General features: G+C 41.3%; 1 protein-coding gene across 2 annotated transcripts in view; it reads right to left on the bottom strand.

Moving 5' to 3' along the window:
• The window catches only part of TRIO (trio Rho guanine nucleotide exchange factor), a 254,705-nt gene that overhangs the window by 28,060 nt on the left and 212,170 nt on the right, over positions 1-14,475 (bottom strand). For both annotated transcript variants that reach the window (XM_075417109.1, XM_075417110.1), the window contains exons 35-39: positions 9,910-10,202; positions 8,083-8,253; positions 4,005-4,100; positions 1,763-1,911; positions 994-1,060 (exon numbers count right to left, since the gene is read on the bottom strand). In XM_075417109.1, coding sequence (XP_075273224.1) covers positions 994-1,060; positions 1,763-1,911; positions 4,005-4,100; positions 8,083-8,253; positions 9,910-10,202 — 776 coding nt within the window. The remainder of the gene's footprint in view (positions 1-993; positions 1,061-1,762; positions 1,912-4,004; positions 4,101-8,082; positions 8,254-9,909; positions 10,203-14,475) is intronic.

Raw genomic sequence — 14,475 nt, 5'->3', positions numbered from 1 at the left:
ACTGCGCGGACTACGACGTGCGGTACGAGCAAACCGAACACCAAAAACATCGAACATCAGTTCCATTAGCAAGAATTCTGGCTGCAAGAAAGTTCCTTCTACATTTTCCCATAGTCCCATCTTCTCTTTTTTGGTGTATATATACACTCGTCTCACTGTACAATTCCATCGCATTGTGTAGAGCTGGGAGTGTTTTTAAATTTTCTAATATTCACGCAATTCCATTCCTTCTATTTTTTCCTAATACTTCTACTCCTAATTAGCCAAGACTGGTTTTCGTTTGCAAAGTTTATGTTTTGATGTCTAGCATTTTCACCAGGAATTATTTTGTTAGTTGCAAAAATACATCTGTTCACAGCCTTCTAATGCACACTTTAAATACTGTAAAAAGACTATCACAATGCCAATCTTCCTGTCCCTCCCTCCCTTTAAAACAGAGTTTAAGAATTGAACATTTTTAGGCTGAAATTCACTGCCATGCTCATTCTCTCTACTTTTCCAAATGCATTTTGTTGGTAGCTGAAGACTGAAGGAGATGTGTGATGTTATCTCGTTTTACAGAAGGGGAAACTAGGATGTCTATGAGAAGCTTAGCAGTAGGAGAAGCAGCAAGTCTTTCAAATCCAGAAGAGTTCCTCTTCCTGCTGAGTTACAATGCTTTTTTGAATTTAGTTGTGCTAAATAAAACCGTCTAGTCTAAGATACTATTAGGTCACAGGTAGTGATCTTAAAAAATTACCAACTACACTCCTCAGAAGAACAATAAGGTGCACACAGAAACAGGAAGAAAAAAACCTAATGAGATCTGATGCAATATTTCTAATATGTTAAAAGCCTGCAGGAGGGAAAACTCAGAATGAAAAAACCCACATTTTCAGTTTTTTCCTGTGTTTTGATTTGAAAAAACTGTGAGGTTCAAGCTGCATGGCTGGTCAGTATCACATAAAGAAAAAAAAAAAGGAAGAAAAATCAAGAAAATGAGAAACATCATACCTCAACTACATAGCCCAGATCTCGTACATAATCTCGCTCTGTCTCCACTAATTCCTGTAAGACATAGCTACAACGGAAAGAAACTGGTGAACACACTCATCTCATTAAAAAAAATGAAACACTCTTAAAGAGGATTAATGGCATACAGCTTTTCACATATTTGCAGTCATATTTGTTTGATAAGCAGAGCTGAAATTGAAGAATTAATGCACATTCTTTCTAAGCACGATGCTGCTTTGACTTTGGCATCGGAGCAGGCTTACTTCTAAATCAGACATTTTCTTACATGTGTCATTAAAATTAAACATTTAACTATTGTTTAAAATAAAACGCTATTACGTCTCTGGTTTGCAGACTCTTAAGTATATGAACTGTTATTTCTACCCATAGATGTAAATAATTTTGAAACCAGGGTAACAGTTTACTATTACATAAAGAAATTAAGAGTACGGTGGAACAGAACAAGAGGAATGACCAGTTTTTTGAAGCCTGATCGGCCTCTAAACATTTAAAGATCAGCATCTTCCTGCATAACACTGACTGACGTGACAAAAGTCAAGCAAAAGTATAACTAAAAGTCACAGGAAACTGAGACTGCTTAAGAAAACTGTTGTTCTCTGTATGATGCGATTGCATGCTTGACACCCAACACAAGTCTTCCCCTTTCTAGATTCACAGTTTCTGCTGCAAGCTCAAAATGGACATTTTTTAAGCATTTCACTTATCTCTTCAAAACACTGTCAAAAAAGGACTGAAAACGTGGTCTTACTGTCGTCTTTTTAAAGAGCTGGATTTCCTTTCTTCCATCTCATCTATGGGTGACGAGGAGGAGAGAAGGGAGTTATCTGAAGGGTTGAAGGATGGACTGCTGCTGTCACCTTGATCTACCAACAGGGAACTTGGACGGTCCTCCAGGGCCTGAGAAGGTGTTCAAGACAGACAGCAACAACGATTTACTTCCCCTTTATCCACAAGACACTTTTACCTGCAGCTGTATATGGGAACCTATGGGAGATCAATTACTGCAATATATCTTGGCAAAGGTGGTCTCAAGCTTCCAGGAAACCAACCAAAAACTTGGCTTTCCAGGATAGATAACGTAACCGTATAGAAGCACATTTGCATTACGTCAGCCTTTCCTTTACAGGAAAAGAAAGGAGTTCAGTTCGTTTAAGCAGCAAGAGATAAAAATCAGACTATCCTGCTCAGGATGCAAGTAATTCCATGGTGGAAAGATACACAGAAGTGTGCTTATTGCCCCGGATTTAATTGTAATTGTCATACTTCAGTTCTGGCATATGCAAGTTACTTTCAATAATAAATAGGATACCTTTAAAAAGTTCTTTGGCTGTTACATTTTTATTACAACAGAAGTGGCACTCTTTGTCAGACATCTTGTTTGTCATATTAACTAGCCGAAATACTGACTTCTACAGTCAATGTTGCTTTTGAGCGTCACGACAGTTCAGACCCTAGGAGAGAGTCCCTATCTCTTCTGCCAGTTACACTGTCTCCCTTGCATGGACTCCACAGTCTTCTGCTTGTACAGAAGATGGAGAAGCCATGGGAGAAATAACACGAACAAGCTTCTAGGAAGTATTTACTGGACTTCTTTAATTCAAGCCCATAATCTTGGATCCAGCTACAGTTATGCATCACTTTTTCCTTGAATGCGATACAGGCTTTAACGCAAGACACATTTACTTCATCAGGGTGGGGTTCAGCTGTAATCTTTTTTGTTTCCCTACAAAAAGTAAAAACCCAATAATGATATGACTGGCCCAAAAACCAGGAGAAGCTGACCCTTGGATGAAATTGTGAAATGAGAACATCTCCACCAGGGACTATATGCATGAATCATTAAGTTACATCCACTGCTAGGCTGCCTGAAAGACACAGGGACTGTCAAACCTTCCATTTACAAAAGGCTGCTTTGAATTTTCCCACAGATTACTTCTTATTCACCCTTCTAGCAAAGTTGATACTCTAAGAGAGTGCAGAAATTTTTTCATGCAGTAATGTAAAATTTCTGAATGAGGAAATATAAAATGGAAATTAAAATTTCTCATTCAGAAATTCAAAGCTGCTTAAATTTAGAACAAGCCTGGGAAATTTCAACCTCTGGTAACCTGAGGCTGCCATCCTGCAATTCTCTATACAGCTTTCACAATGGCACTTCTACTAAGCCCAACAGAGTCCATGTTGCAAAAGCCAGACTTAAAAGGTTTTGAGCAAATCAAAGAACTGCTGAGACCTCCTGAGACCATATAGCCCAATCCTCCTTCTCAAACAGGGTCTTCTAGAGCAGGTTTTCCAGGACCAGGTCAAGTTGGGTTTTGAATACAAATGAGGGCCTTCCTGGCATTATCCATACTTCCTGTTCTTTGTCAATGAGCATCTTCACAAATACAGAAATATTAAAAACCAGAAACTTTAAAAAGTCAACACAAATTCCGCCTACTTAATTTGCTAGCAAGTACCGCAAAGCCAGGAAGGAGCTGCTAACATACAAAACCATCCTTTTACTCTTTTACTTCTGTCTTCATTATCATGTTGCCTTAAAACCAGCTAGATAGCATAAATGTCTGTGTGTGTGGGTTATCATCTTTACTGTTGAACTGTGCAGGACTTACTGTAAATTCAGTCTCAGGGATTCTTCTCATAAAGGCCTATCAGGCAAATCAGGGTAACCTTGGGTCTTGGCATTCATTTTACTAATAGGATATTTTCTTTTTGACTACTAGAAAATACATTTTCTGTCTTCTCTCCCTCATATTTATTGGTTTTTTGCTTGTCTACACAGTCATTTACCTATTCAGTAAGTGCTTTCACAAAAAAGGGTGTACAAAGCAACCCGTACACCAACCCAGAAAGTCACTTTTGAAACAGGCATCAAGTTTTACAAGTCTAGGGTGTACGCTCAGGATGGGCATGCAGCTTTTCTTTGAACAGCAAGTCAGGGCTTGAAGACACAACTGCTTTCAATACATGCATCTGCCAGTCAGCCTCACCATTTTACTTTTGACGAGCTCTTCAATTGCACTGACTAGTTCTGCAGCACTGGGTGTCTCGGAGCTGGTCGGCCGCACCAGTAATCGAGAAGATGCCTGTGCAATGACACAAAGGAAGGAGAATCCCGGAATTAGCCTGGTACTTGCTCAAGGATCAAGAAACTTCCTTCACTTCTCTATTAGACGAAGGTACCTGACAGTAACTGTCCGTGTAATATAACACTAAGATCATCCCTTCCAACTTGAGCAACCGGAATTGGAAATTTTAAGTAACCCCCACAGAAGTTACATGCTGGGATAAAAATTCCTGTTCCTACACGCAATATAATTCAAGGAAATATCCTTCATCTTGCTGATTGTAGTAATGCCTCAGAAACAGCTATAAAAATCACCTGAGCTGACTCAATTAACAGCAAACAGTTTGTCAACATACTTTATCACTGGTTGCACAAAGCAAATACTGCAGAACAGTAACAGGAACCAAGAAGACTTGTAATAAAGGAGGAAGCATCATTAAGCTAAGAAAAAATACACCAGTAACTCAGGGGCATTTACTTTTCTAAAGGAGCTGAGGTATATTGCCCAGATTCAGAGGGGAAATTGAGCTCACCATTCCTTGTGCCATCCATTTTCCCCAATGGGATGTGTAGAGCACAGAAGATCTCTGGCCTCATAAGCTATAAAATGCCAGTTTATAGATACAACTGAAGGTAGAAGGTGTTCACAGTCAAGGATTCTGGGAGAGGGCCATTAAATTCAGCCTCGGTAATTTGCAAACAGAGTTGTTTGCATATTACATTTATCATTAAATAACTGGAAAGCGGAAACAGGGAGTAATATGAACCTTACTTCATATTACGAACAGCACAGTAAACATCATGTATAATGACTTAACACAAGAGGTTCTGCTCAAATCAAGCACGGGTGTAACAAGGCTCCCCATAAGTCAATACAAAAAAAAAAAAGGAATATACAGATTTTAGGTAGTTTGCCTTGTATTTGTCTTATTCAGAAAGGAAAACAGGGATTGGGTAAAGAAAGGAAATACAGACAACTTTAAGCGGAAAGATATGGGAACTGAGCCAAAGCGGAGACAGAACACAAGTCAACATAATGCTGCATCAGAGTTTACAAAAAGAGAAAACAAAAAGCAAAAATAATTAGTTTCATATTAACACAACTGATCTTGAAACTTTAATACTGCTTATCCAAAAATTAAATGCAAACAACTTGTAAACTGCCATCAAATGCAAATCCATGAAGTGTGCAATGATTCTACTGAAGGGAAGAATGCATACTGTGCAGGTGAGCTCTTCGGGGAGAAAATGGTTGTGTTATTTAGTGATATTAGACAAATCATCATGGCCTAGCACACGATGTTTGCATGCACACCAAAACCTGAGCAACCCCACAGCTCGCGTGTCTTTTAGGCAACTGTACGCTCCTAAAATCTGACTGTTGACCAGGTTTTCCAAAGCTGTGCTCGTACGCAGGTTTTCATTTGGGATGCGGAACTCAGCTTGGCCTTACAAAACACTGGCAGTGCCGGAATCAGACTCTGGGCAAGGTCCCTCCTCTCTCTGACTGCTCTGCGGGCGTATACGGGGTGCGACTGTTGGTAAAACTTCAGAACTGGTTGATGTCCAGTTCACGTGGTTATACCACATATTATCTGAAAAAGAAGGAGCTGCATAGATGAAGTCTGCCTGCTGACCTTCCTGATGATGTACTCTGGGAGCAGAACGCACGGAAAGGTGGAGGGAGCAACTGAGCACACGTAGGTGCGAGGTGCTGCTGGAGCCCGCAGCGGGCTGGGTAGGGAGGGAGCAACCCAGCGAGCAGGGAGTTTCCACACAGAGTGTAGACCAGGAGCCCCGGGGAGGAAGAAATGCTCGCAGTGAGGCATGGACGAACGCCAAGCCTCTGAGGTCACAGAAAGGAAGAGACATTCCTCGGGATCCAGAGGAGCTGAGCAACCCAAGAAACCACTGAGCGTGGCAGGAATGTGAAGGAGGACTCCACCCAAGAGGCAGACAACTGGGAATTTGTTTGCAAGCCTTTTGCTAATCAGTAACTCCATCAATAGAGCCAACTGACTTCTGCCGGGTAAAACTTTGCTCTGGCTTCTCGCTTCTGCATTCCAATAAAGCATTTGCTTTAGGTACTGGAAATCAGTGGTATGCCTTGGTGTGTGGACTTCAGGGAGGCACACACAACCTCCCGGGATGCCACACGAGGGGACTTTTTTGCCTCCCACCACGCAGTAGGACAGATATTGCACAAAAACAACACACCTCAAAAGAACCACAATTTACATGTTTTGAAAAATTATGGTATAATACTAACTGTACCAAATTTTAACCTCTCTGAAGTCTTCTCCAGAATGCAGTTTAAGCTACTTTAAAACTGTCGCAACATATTTTTACTGCAGTGGGTACATGTTAATCTCTGAAGAAGGGAAAGTAAAATTTACTGGGGATTGAAAGCTACTCAAAGCCTCTCACTCTACTGTGATGTGGGTTTGACTGCACCAGAAATACAAAAGGGAACGGATACTAACTTACAAGCATATCCCTTCACATAACTGTTGGTGCTGTGTAAAAAGAGCTGTACAAACAGAAGTCATTTTTATCTCAGGAACTTTTTATAAGGCTTTCATTTTTTTTTTTTTTTAATGTCACTGAAGGGACATGCAAATATGGCAGCTTATCAGCATGAAATTTAATATATTTTCACCAACACTATTTTTACTCTATTTCTAAACCTCAAACTGAGATTATTATTTTCTAGCAATAAAATATTCTCTCAGGTCTAAAAGCTGACAAAAATTTTAAAATGCCTATTTTTGCCTGTTTTTTTTCAGGAATATTTCCCAACGTATTAACTCTCCTAACTCATACATTACACTTTTTCAATTTGGAAAATAGGTAGGAATTACACGCAGAAGATGGAAGCAAGCCATTTTGATCTTACAAATGATCACTTCAGGGATGATTGAGATGCCCACTGAAAGGCAGTGGGATAAAAGGAAGGGGGGGGGGGGAGTCAACAAGATCACCCAAAGCTATCAATAACATCTGCATGACTCTGAACACTGAGTAATCATCATCTGCATGACTCTGAACAGTGAGCAACCATCCACAAAATTCACGAACAATGTTCATGCTCTAGATTACAACGGCTAAAAATCCTAAGCAGCAAAATGGGAAGTAAACTGTGAATGTGAATATTTGTTGCCCAAGTCCACACCGTTTCTACTCTAAAATCTTCTCTTTCCAGGCTTGATAGTTGTCCCCTAACCATTTGATCCAGCCTGAAAAGTGAAGTTCTCTCAAAGTATGAACATCACAACATTTAAGAAAAACAGATAATATGCAAGTAAGAGCTCCTTCATGCAGTGACTACCTACATCCAGAATTTCATTCCTGGTGCAAAATTTTAACCTCACTTTCAATGTGCCTTTGTAAAAGACAGCTGGATTATTACCCTTATTTGGATATCAACTTCTTAGTACACCTGTAGAGGCATCAAAAAAAAAAAAAAAAAAAAAAAAAAAGCACTATGCTGCTATACAGAAACACCTTAGAGTTGATGTGAAGAGTTCTTTCTTCTACGGCATGTACATAGAATTTTTTTCCCCCGAACTGAGGCTATCCAAAACAGCATAACTTAGTGAACAGTCTATAATCTAAAAAGATTATGTACAACTGTGAATTCCTCCAGATAAACTTTAGTTGCACATAGTACTTCAACCTAAGTACCCAAAGGTATGATTATAAAACAATTAAATTCTCATCGCTAAATATGGCATCTGTTAAACAGATGTAAATAGGCCTGCAAACACACAAAGCTTTCCATTTCCACATTTAAAGTGCTAGCAGAAAAATTTAGAGATGCACTTAATTCACCTTCTTTCCACAGGAAACGCTTTTACTGTTACCTGAAGCGGTATAGCAATTACTGCTGTCTACTGTAAAGCCATATGACATACATTACAGAGACTTTTGGAAAAAGAAGAAGATTTGTGCAAACAGAGGTTATCTCAACGTGTGAAGCCTTCCCCGCTTCCTCCTCCTACCTTGTCGTCCTGTGAGTCGGGCTGGAGAAGACTGTGTTGCTGAATGGCCATCGGAGGAGGAAGCGGCACAGCATCTGCTCCCTCCTCACCTTCCTCCTCCCCGCAGCTCTGCATGCCTGAAGAGGACGACTTGGAGAGAGTGCCACTGCTCAGCCCCTCGTTCCGACCTCGCTGTGAATAAAATCAAGACATTCAAGCTCCATCACCTCCTTGGCAGCATGAAGCTTGCTCAACACAAGCTTGTCTTAAACAAGTCTGTTCTGCAGATTCACCCCTCTCCCAATAAGTCAAGATGATTCTACAAGCACAGTGCAGTTCCTCCACAGAGGGGTAAAAAAGCAGATGCCAAAGGTAATGTTTTCAGTGTTTAGTAAAAGCAGATGGACCGAGATATTCAAAACAAGACATTTAGCTTGAAAGTTACTCCACTTAAGTGTTACCAAAGCCATGCTTGCTTTCCACGTTCAGTTCTGTAAAGGGTCATATTCCTCTAACTTAGAAACTCAAGAACTTTGTATCTGAAGTACCAACCCTCATAGCAAGACTTATAAAGGATATAAAAAAACCCTATTACAACATGAAATATTTTGTCAATTATCCTTTCTGCCCCCTCCCCCTTAAAGCAGGGAGAACAGACTGCTTGTATAATTTTTACAGCTGTGTTGAAAGCCAGTCCTTCCAATTACACAAGGAACTACGATTTCAACTAGTCAAAGTGTAATGTTAACTGATCACACAGAGTAATTTAACTATCCTTAAAGGAAGACAGCACAGATGGTGGTTGTTTCTTCCTGACTTTAAGACACCGGCTGTAGGTCTTCTGTCACTCACAGAACTGCAGAATAACAGATACTTCCAAAACAGTAATATAACTGCATTGCAAAGGGTCTCTTTCTACAGCCTGATTTTCAAGGACAGAGGCCAATATTCCTTCCCAAACTACCTCTCCCAGTTCACCATGCTGCCAAGTGTCTAGTATTTTCTTTCCCTACACTTACTATATAACTTCACTGATCTTCCAAGCTTGCAGCAAAATACGTCGGGAGCAAGAAAAAACAATGCACTGAACAATTCATTGGGCATCTGAGACCACTTTTCTGTCTGATAACTACCAAAACTGCTAGTCAGATTCAAGCCTGGTAAAAGGGAGTAACTGTATAGCATGCAAGTGGCTGTATCCTAGGAGGCAGCAAGATGCCATTCATTTCAGCCTGAACCACAGGTTTGTCACAGAAGAGAATCTGGCTCCGTCAGTGCCTGACTGGGGGCAGGCTTTGCTCACACATGAATGCCAGGCTTAGAAGGATAGGCACGTGCTTGTGAGAGGGACGGAAACCTTCAGAAGATGTCCTTCGTGGCAAAATCTTGAATAGTTCCCAATATCCTTCCCTCCAATGAAAACTGCCATGTCTATTACTTGACTGATGGTAACTACCTTTTGATTTGAAGGGTCAGTATTTTTTCTGTGCTCTAACTCTTGCTAAAGGTGTAAATACAGCTTTCAGCAGTTAAGCAGCTCTCCCCTATATTTTCCCTGATCCAACAGCAGGAAGAGGAAAGGAAATACAGAATGACCTGATTATTCCCAGAACATGAAGCACCTTTACTCACAAAACTGCTTTCCTGCGTGGGGTAAGAGAGAAAAGCCAAAGAACAACTTTTTACTCTCCTATTTCAATACTTAGGCAGAGTCCAGCGGTCATCAAGAATGAGCACACGACACTTTGCTCAACTGCTGGACACTCAACTGAGGAGAAAACCTTCACCTGACAACATTTAGTTATTTGAAAAAGATAAAAAACTTGGGAAGCTGCCCTGAACGCTTACCTCTTCAACAGTTTCATCTTGTGGGGTTGCTGCACTATCATCAGAGTCCTTCTGAGAGCCCGCATCGGCACTTTTACGAACTTCTCTACTCTTCTTATGTTTGTGGGCCAGTTTTTTGACATGCCCATCTGCTTTTCCACTGCTAAGACGCCTCACGGGACTTGTAAGCCATTTCCTCAAAGTGTTGCCGGGGCGCTTGGGGCCTGGGGAGCTCTGTGCACCGATCATGTGGGGCTGAAGCGATGTTACTGAAGCAGGAGGACTGGCATCGTTGCTGGAGACTGAAAGGGAGTCTGAAAAAAGAACGAGAGGAGCATTTTAAAGCTGAAACACTGATAAGTGAGAAACAAGGCTAATGACATATGCAATAATGGGTATCAGATTGGATTTATGGACAAATCGACCAGATTATTTGGAAGTAACCTGGCCTTTAACTACCCCACAACTGTAAGTGTTCATACAGCACATGGCCACCCACACATAAGCACCATTTATATGCTTACAACAGTCTTAAGTTGCTCCTGCCTCAATTACAATTCATACTTACCACTGCTGATACTTATTTGATAGCGGATTATATTTTCCATATGTCATCTAACTTTATGGAAGGATATGCTTGTTTTATCTTTTAATGTATACTGCTTTGAGCATGGATATGAACAGTAAAAATAGTTACTCAATGAGATAATTATTTTTCAAACACAAAATTTTATTACAAATGCTGTATCTACTTTCATTATTTATTCATTTATTTCCCCAACCCTTAGGAAAGGGGGAAGAAGAATCCAGAAAACAGCAAAGTGTCTGTCTTCTGCTGAAATCTTCCCAGAGTCTTGGCTGTTGTTCTGCTTGTGTTTTTAAAAGGCATAGAACATCTATGTTTATAAGCCCATTTGCTCAAATCTCAGGATTAGCAGCATTTCTCAGCATGACAATGCTTGAAGTTCTGTAGTCAAACAAAGGATTTACTTTTCTCAAGCCATAGTTGTGCGTGCATGAGGTCAATACTACTTTCCCACTGAGGCTTCTGTCACCTGAACTGGAACATATGCTTATGATACAACATCCACTGGTTAGCTATTGCGAGACTATGTTTCTTTTTCATCTATGCATTGCAATGCTCTTCCCTCCAGCAATTCTCTGTTCCTAAAACCATACCTTTTTCTGGACACATTCTTGCAACACCACTCCTATGAATATTATGTACCACTAGAGTATTAACAAGACTTTGCTAGGTTGTCAAATATGGGTCCCGTCCCCCCCACCTCCGTGCATGCAATTTTGTAGATAGATAGTTTATACAAGGATGACATAAATAACATTCTGTTGAATGTTTCTACTGCTGGACATTAAATGCAGTGCTTGTGTTCCTTCTCGAAGCTTGACACAGATGTGCAGGTCACCTCTTGGGGCAGCTTTTCTGTAAGAGGCTTACTGCCAGTCTGACCAGAGCTAGTTTGAATTTTGTAGAATAATACGGTCACATTGACGTGGCAATACACTTCATTGCAAACACCCAAATGCCTTGGATCTACACACAAGATGTGAGCCTGCTCTGCTTCCACAGAGTATTAAGTGCAAATTATGGCTTTGAACTGAGATGGGGAGATGTAAAATGTGAATATAATAAGTAAGGATCACTTTCTATGATGGCGTGACTGGCTGGGCAGATGAGGGGAGAGCAGTGGATGTTGTCTACCTCGACTTCAGCAAGGCTTTTGACACTGTCTCCCATAACATCCTCATAGGGAAGTTCAGGAAGTGTGGGCTGCATGAATGGACAGTGAGGATTGAGAACCGGCCGAATAACAGAGCTCAGAAGGTTGTCATCAACGGTGCAGAGTCTAGTTGGAGGCCTGTATCTAGTGGTGTTCCCCAGGGGTCAGTATTTGGCCCAGTCTTGTTCAGCTTACTCATCAATAACCTGCATGAACCTGCATGAAGGGACAAAGTGTACCCTCAGCAAGTTTGCTGAGGGGACAAAACTGGGAGGAGCGGCTGATACCCTGGAAGGCTGTGCTGCCATTCAGCGAGACCTGGACAGGCTGGAGAGCTGGGAGCAGAGGAACCTGATAAAGTTCAACAAGCGCACGTGTAGGGTCCTGCATCTGGGGAGGAACAACCCCATGCACCAGTACAGGCTTGGGGTGGACCTGCTGGAGAGCAGCTCTGTGGAGACCTGGGAGTGCTGGTGGACGACAACTTGAGCATGAACTAGCAGTGTGCCCTGGCTGCCAAGAAGGCCAATGGCATCCTGGGGTGCATTAAAAACAGTGTGGCCAGTAGGTCGAGGGATGTTCTCCTCCCTCTCTACTCTGCCCTAGTGAGGCCCCATCTGGAGTACTGTGTCCGGTTCTGGGCTCCCCAGTTCAAGAAAGATGAGGAACTACTGGAGAGAGTCCAGCGGAGGGCTACAAAAATGATTAGGGGACTGGAGCATCTCTCCTATGAGGTAAGGCTGAGGGAGCTGGGCTTGTTCAGCCTGAAGAAGAGAAGGCTGAGAGGGGATCTAATAAATGCTTATAAATATCTTCAGGGTGGGTGTCAAGAGGATGGGGTCAGACTCTTTTCAGTGGTGCCCAGCAACAGGACAAGGGGCACAAACTGAAGCATAGGGAAGTCCCAGCTGAACACGAGGAAGAACTCTACTCTGTGGGTGATGGAGCACTGGAACAGGCTGCGCAGAGGGGTTGTGGAGCGTCCTTCTCTGGAGATATTCAAGACCCGCCTGGACACAGTCCTGTGCAGCCTGCTGTAGGTGACCCTGCTTTGGCAGGGGGGTTGGACTAGATGACCCACAGAGGTCCCTTCCAACCCCGACCATCATGTGATTCTGTGATACAGAATTATCTTCTAGCCACAGCTGTAGCTGTGCTGCACACAGGTGACTTCCTATTATGATGTTAACCTGGTGTCAAGGCTCTAAGTAATGGATACTACTAAAAAGCAGATGTAGAGTTACACTAGTCCACTCTGTCTCTAAATCTTGTGATAGCAGTGCTACAGAATTACCACATTATTTTCTTGTTGAAGCAGGAAACATAAGGAAGAAATTAATTATCTGTAACAATGGTTTTCAGCTTGCAATCTGAGTATCCCTCAAGGCCCCTGGATTACTGCTTAAGGGCCCTCAGCACATACGTAAGAAAAGCAATCCTAGTTATCAGCATCCACATCATGACAGACTTTTTACTTAATATAAAGGAAAAAAAAAAAGGTCGTCTTATTAAAACAAATCCAAACAAAACTTCCAACCATCTGCAAGTTCTCCACAGGAATCCAAACAATCTCCAATTAAACCTCTGTAAGAAGTTAGTTTGACTTCTTTCACCAAACCCATCTTACCTTGATTGCATCACACATCTTTTAATTTTTATCAGATACCTTGTTTCAGAAATCATAGCAAATATCAGCTGATGGGTATATGAATAAATAACCCGCTGCCAGTCTGCTAGTGGAACACAGAAGAGGAGAAAACAGCACTGGTGTTCTTGTAAATAAGATTTTTAAAGCACGAAATAAATGCTTTGTATTCAAGAGTCCCCAGCTTGGAGATGTTATAATAACTCAGCCAAGTTTTTCTTTCATTTGTATATATTTTTTGTCCCAATAATGGTTCATACAAGTTCCTTTCATACAAATAAAACAGAGCACATCCACTTGTTTATTAAAAAAAAGGCAATTAAGCCTTCACAGAAGTTCATCATGTACTGTTTTGTATTTTTGTATCTGTCTCCTTTCTTTCCGTTACAATTACTCCTTTCTAAGAAAAAGGCAGTGTGGTGGTGCAGTAATGGATTGCGTAAGACTTACTTTTTACATAAACATGCCTATCCCTAAGCATGTACCATGCCTGCAGTTAAAAAACCCATTTTTCTTTTTATAAAACCTGTGCTCCACGTCTTCAAATTCTCACCCATCATTTTAACAAGCAACACTTAGGAACTACCACATTTCTGGTAAAACCGAATAGCACAATGCAGAGCCCCTGAAACTGTGGGAGACAAGTAGTTTTGTCTGACTGCACTTCTGCTCTGCCACTCCTACTCTTAGCCCAAGCCGGCCAAGAGTTTGTGGGCAGGAGAAGGGAAGAGAGCAGGAAGAAACACATACACTCCGCTCAAGTGGAGAGGATCTAAGAGACAAAAACAATGTTAGCCAGACATGTTTCGCTGCACATACTTTCGCCATATCCTCCCACACAGCATTAGTTTTCATTTGGCGTGCAGCATGCAACTGCTTCTCATCTTCTCTTCTGCATGATTTAATATGAAGTACTTATTGAATTATTATTAGGGCTTCAGGGAATCATAAAAGTGGACAAAGTATAAGTAGTACACCGAAATGATAGCACTGTTCCACTTCGCTCTGTAAAGCATGAAAGCACTGGGGGAGAAGTAAAAGCTTAAAATTAATAAAAATACTACATCGCTATAAACACTTCAGCTTAAATATCAAGTTTTATTTAAAAAGGCATTAAAAAACAACAGAAAAAGAGAGGCTTAACATACCAGTGTTAACCTGAATGGAATACCAACCCACTGGCCTCTTCAGAGATCAGACTGA

Source organism: Opisthocomus hoazin, chromosome 3 (genome assembly GCF_030867145.1).
Source record: "Opisthocomus hoazin isolate bOpiHoa1 chromosome 3, bOpiHoa1.hap1, whole genome shotgun sequence".
NCBI classification, from domain to species: domain Eukaryota; kingdom Metazoa; phylum Chordata; class Aves; order Opisthocomiformes; family Opisthocomidae; genus Opisthocomus; species Opisthocomus hoazin.
The sequence above is the reverse complement of the archived record's forward strand: the minus strand, read 5'-3'. Positions and strand labels throughout refer to the sequence as shown.